The 5,000-nt window shown below is 45.1% G+C and overlaps 1 protein-coding gene across 1 annotated transcript in view; it reads right to left on the bottom strand.

Moving 5' to 3' along the window:
• Positions 1-5,000, bottom strand: part of sned1 (sushi, nidogen and EGF-like domains 1) — a gene marked incomplete at its 5' end in the record, with an annotated part of 43,533 nt that overhangs the window by 4,493 nt on the left and 34,040 nt on the right. Inside the window, 5 exons of the mRNA XM_084163918.1 lie at positions 211-327; positions 617-715; positions 851-933; positions 1,182-1,299; positions 1,491-1,769. Coding sequence (XP_084020044.1) covers positions 211-327; positions 617-715; positions 851-933; positions 1,182-1,299; positions 1,491-1,769 — 696 coding nt within the window. The remainder of the gene's footprint in view (positions 1-210; positions 328-616; positions 716-850; positions 934-1,181; positions 1,300-1,490; positions 1,770-5,000) is intronic.

The following is a 5,000-nucleotide window of genomic DNA, read 5'->3' as shown; positions in this document are numbered from 1 at the left end:
TGAATTGAAGGGGAGGGGTGGGGTGGGGTGGGGTGGGGTGGGGAGGGGAGGGGAGGGGAGGGGAGGGGTGGGGTGGGGTGGGGTGGGGTGGGGAGGGGAGGGGAGGGGAGGGGAGGGGAGGGAGGGAGGGAGGGAGGGAGGGAGGGAGGGAGGGAGGGAGGGGAGGGGAGGGGAGGGGAGGGGAGGGGAGTGGTAAAGTCATAAACTCACACAGCTCACACTGCCTGCCCTTGAACCCGGCTGCGCAATCGCAGATGTATGAGTCGCTCCCCTTCGCACACGTACCCCCGTTCAGGCAAGGCAGACTCTGGCAGTCCCGGGACGACTCTGAAACACAGCAGCTGCTGTCAGGACCCCGAGCAGAGAGATCCCGGCAGACAAACCACCAGCTCGGGTTTCACTAAGGCTAAATACGTCCCAAATGGCACCCTTTTATCTATATAGTGGACTACTTTTGACCAGAGCCCTGTTAATTAGTGCACTATGTAGGGAATAGGGTGCCATTTGGGACACAGACAAGGACTTCCGCTCTTCATTCAAACAGAAAGTGTGACCAGAGCCCTACAGCCAATTTCTCGTTGATTATCTGTCCTGCTGCAGAGAACACAGAACCTACCAGGCCTGTAACCTTCCTCTTCCTCCCTCCTCTCTAGTGCAAGGCTGATTCTATTCGTTGTCTCCTCCCTCCTCTCTAACTGAATAGGAGGCTCAGGCTCTGCAAGGCAAGAATATTACTGTTTCTAAGAGGTAGATATACTGGCATGCACAAAGTTCACACCATCACGCTGACTGCCCACAGTTAAAGATGCTGTTTTGCATTGTGCTATACGGGGGTTATGACAGTACTTACTAGTGCGGTGTCTGAGGGTCTTCCTGGGCAGGCTAGTGAACTTAGCAGTTATCCTCCCCCTTCCATCAATCAGTTCTGTGTATCTGGAAGAGAACAAAATATGTCCGAAGCTTAAACAGAGACAGACAGATAGAGCTTGAGAGAACCAACCTTGTCTAGTTAGCACTAAATAGTCCGGTTACAACTCAGCAGTGTAACACTGGGCTCTAGTTTCTCACAGTCTTAATAACATCACTCACTCACTCACTCACTCACTCACTCACTCACTCACTCACTCACTCACTCACTCACTCACTCACTCACTCACTCACTCACTCAATCACTCACTCACCTGGGCATCTCTTCAGAGTTATCTCTCTCTGCAGCCACCCCCAGGTCCTGGGGTTCAGACGGGGCTAGGGTTCCCTGGCTCTCCCTCGTCCTCCCTCCCCATCGCTCCTCCATCGGCACTGGTCCAGAAAAAGTTAAAAAAGTTAGTTGCATAGGTAGCGGTAAAGGAAAGCTTTCAGACTGAAACCAGTCAAAACGACAGTCCTAGATGGTAGACGTTTCGAGTTGGTTCCTGTCTCATTCTGGGCTCTAAGCAGAAGTCAGGTGTAGAGCAGTAGCCTGTGGCACGGGGTGGGAGCAGAGCACTCACACGTGGTGAAGGCCAGGTGTTGTGGTACACTGTGGATCTGTTCCTGTCCTGTGTTCCTAACAGCCACGAGGGCTAGGTGGTAGTGCTGCCCCGGGGAAAGCTCTCTCAGGGTGTACGTCCGCAGTTTCCCATTGGGTAGGAAGCGACTCCGGGTGCTCAGGCCTCGCGTCACATTGACCACGAAGCCGTCTGGCAGGTTCCTGGGGTGGCGGTCCCACGTCACCTGGGCAGAGTTGGAGGTCACATGGGACAGAGACAGGTTCTGAGGGGGGAGGGGTCCTAGGGGAGGGGGGGGGGGGGCACAGAGAGGACAGTCTGTCTGTCTGCTGATAGAAACAGACTAGAGGTCCTACAGAACCCAGGTCCGGGTCCTAAATTCAGACTTTTGTCTCGGATCTGATTCGGGTCTGACATAATTGCCAAAGGTCTCGGGTATGTGCAATTAAAATTGATTTACCGACTGGACCCCAATGGGACACGACTGGACCCGACTGGACCCGACTGGACCTGATGACTCTGTTCATTTAGTTTGTGTGATGAGAACTGTGCGAGCTCGTTATCCGTGTCAGCCAATTGCAGCTCAATAAAACGTCCAGCTGAAACTGTTACTGGCTGCTCACATCACGTGCTGCTGAGGGGGGAGAGAGAGAGAGAAGCCTTGGCCTTTTCATCGAAGCAAAACTAAAGTTAGAGGAGAAAGAGTGAACAGAAGCCGACGAGGGGAACGTCCTCGAGGACAGGTTTTTATATTATAGTGGAGAAAGAGAAGAACGTCGGTGAAGCCAGATGGAGCAACTCGCTATTCAGGTTTGATTTCATTTTCTACCTTTTATTATTTATTTTCGTATTATGAATTGTTTTTTTCATTATTATTATTGTAAACCATTATTATTATAATTATTATAATTATTATAATTATTATTATAATAAGTATTATTATTGTTATTGTTATAATAATAATAATAATAATAATTATTATTATTATTATAAATATTATTATTATAATAATAATAATAATAATAATAATAATTATTATTATTATTATTGTAGGCCTATTTAATAATCTAAAACAGTTATTTTAATAGCCTATGCAAAAAGTGTTTCATTTCATTATATTGATACATTTCTTTTTAATTTTGTGCTCCGTATTCAGTTTAAGGTTACAAGCAGGCCTGTTAAATAAAGAGCATTAGCCTATTGCTGTCATGTGTTGGGTAGGCCTGAAGGTAGGCAGTCGCCTTTGTTGGGAACAGCTGCAATATAGACCTGGACTGTTCAAACAATGACTTGACTTTTGATATGACCTTAATAAAGTTAAGCAACTTTTGTGAAGGTTTGGTGTGGTGTGGCTATTATTTGTAACTTTATTTTTTTATTTTTTTCGTATTTATAATAATTAGTTTTATCATTATTATTATTGTATATCATTGTTATTATTGTAGGTCTATTTAATAATCTAAACCAGTTCTTTAAATATGCTAAACGTGTTTTGTTTCATTCTGTTGAGACATTTTCGTTGGCTAAATTAAAGTTTGATCTGTCTTTTTAATTGCGTGCTCCGTATTTAGTTTAAGATAGGTTATAAGTATCCTTCTGTAAAATAAATATAATTAGCCTATTGCTGTCATTTGTTGCGTACCTTAGGCACTACCCTTTCTTGGTAATTGCTGCAATCTAGCCTGTTCAAAACTTTTGTGAAGGTTTAAACCGGTTCTCAAGTGTTTTTTTTATATTCTGTTGAGCCATTGTCTTTGGCCAAAAATACTGTAATCCTGTGTTTGCCGCGATATAACATCCTGCTCGTATTTTTCCCTGTAAACAATGACTTGACTTGCTTTAGATATGACCTTAATAAAGTTAAGCAACTCTTGTGAAGGTTTGGTGAGGTGTTACTATTATTAGGGTTAGCTACTGCAGGCCAATGAAAGCGGTACGCACCGGCGCTCCAACTGACTCCCACAGTTGGACTTGAGGTGAGGAAGAGTGTTTCAGGCCTACCGGAGTCACTCCTTTAATCTAACAATATAATGCTTATCTTTATCAAATATATTCTGATAGAAAATGTAAGAATTTGCCTCCTTCTGTACGCCTATATCTGTATAGCAGTAGCAGCCTATCTGACAGGGATAAAGACGTCCATGTTGACGTTGGGAACACGTCGCCGGCCTTTCTCTCTCTTTCTAGGGCGAGGACGATGCTTGTCTGCCTTAATATATATGTTTTTATATGAATTTCATACAGTGGACGCCTATAGACCTATATGCATGCAGTGCCCTGATGCAATTTAGCGCTCAACTCTCCGACAGCTGAACCGTGAGGTGGACAATTATTGTTTTAGGAAAGTAAAAAACCAATAAAACAATAGACTACAGTTTTGCATATGCTAGCCTACACAACAAAACACAACAAATCGTATTTTTTTGGTAATTTGTTCTAGGCAGTTTTTAAGGACACGGACCTGTGGATTATTTGGCCAATATGTCTTGTTTATTGATGGCGCTGACCCAGTTGGAGGTTTCTTTCTCTCTCTCTTTCTACTCTTGGATCTGAACGGGTCTCTCAGATCCGAACCAGCACGGGTCTGTTTGTGTCTGTTTTTCCACGGTCCTTTTCGGAATTGGGTCTGACTGTCCTCAGGTCCATTCGGAACGGGTCTCGGTTTTTAGAAAATGTATTTATGCATATCGGGTCTGGTGTTAAAGCCACGGATCCATTTCAGAACGGGTCCAACTTTTTGGACCCGTGAAGACCTCTAGTTTAGACCCTATGGAAGGAATAAAGACAAGATTGTTAAAGTTTTCAGGATTGGATCAATTTAGGTGAAACTCACAATAAACAAGGGATGCGTTTCCAACTGTGTTACACCAGCACAGTGAGGGAATATACTAGGATCCTAGGTCATTGTAACTCTGTGTGAATGCAGTGATACAAGTCTGACAGTTGATCTTGATCGCAGACAGTTGATCTTGATCGCAGACAGTTGATCTTGATCGCAGACAGTTGATCTTGATTCCTGACAGTTGATCTTGATCGCATTGAGCAGCTACTGTGTCTTGTGTGATGATGGTCAGCAGATGCTCAACAGACGGTCAACAGACGGTCAACAGATGCTCAACAGACGGTCAACAAATGCTCAACAGACGGCCAACAGACGGTCAACAGACGGTCAACAAATGCTCAACAGACGGTCAACAGACGGTCAACAGACGGTCAACAGACGGTCAACGGATGCTCAACAGATGCTCAACAGACGGTCAACAGATGCTCAACAGACGGTCAACAGACGGCCAACAGATGCTCAACAGATGGTCAACAGACGGTCAACAGACGGTCAATAGACGGTCAACAGACGGTCAACAGATGGTCAACAGATGGTCAACGGACGATCAACAGACGGTCAACAGATGGTCAACAGACGGTCAACGGATGCTCAACAGATGGTCAACAGACGGTCAACAGATGCTCAACAGACGGTCAACAGACGGCCAACAGATGCTCAACAGATGGTCA

This window comes from Coregonus lavaretus (assembly GCF_964263955.1).
Source record: "Coregonus lavaretus genome assembly, chromosome: 6".
NCBI classification, from domain to species: domain Eukaryota; kingdom Metazoa; phylum Chordata; class Actinopteri; order Salmoniformes; family Salmonidae; genus Coregonus; species Coregonus lavaretus.
Note: the sequence above shows the minus strand (reverse complement) of the source record. Positions and strands in the feature narration are given on the sequence as shown.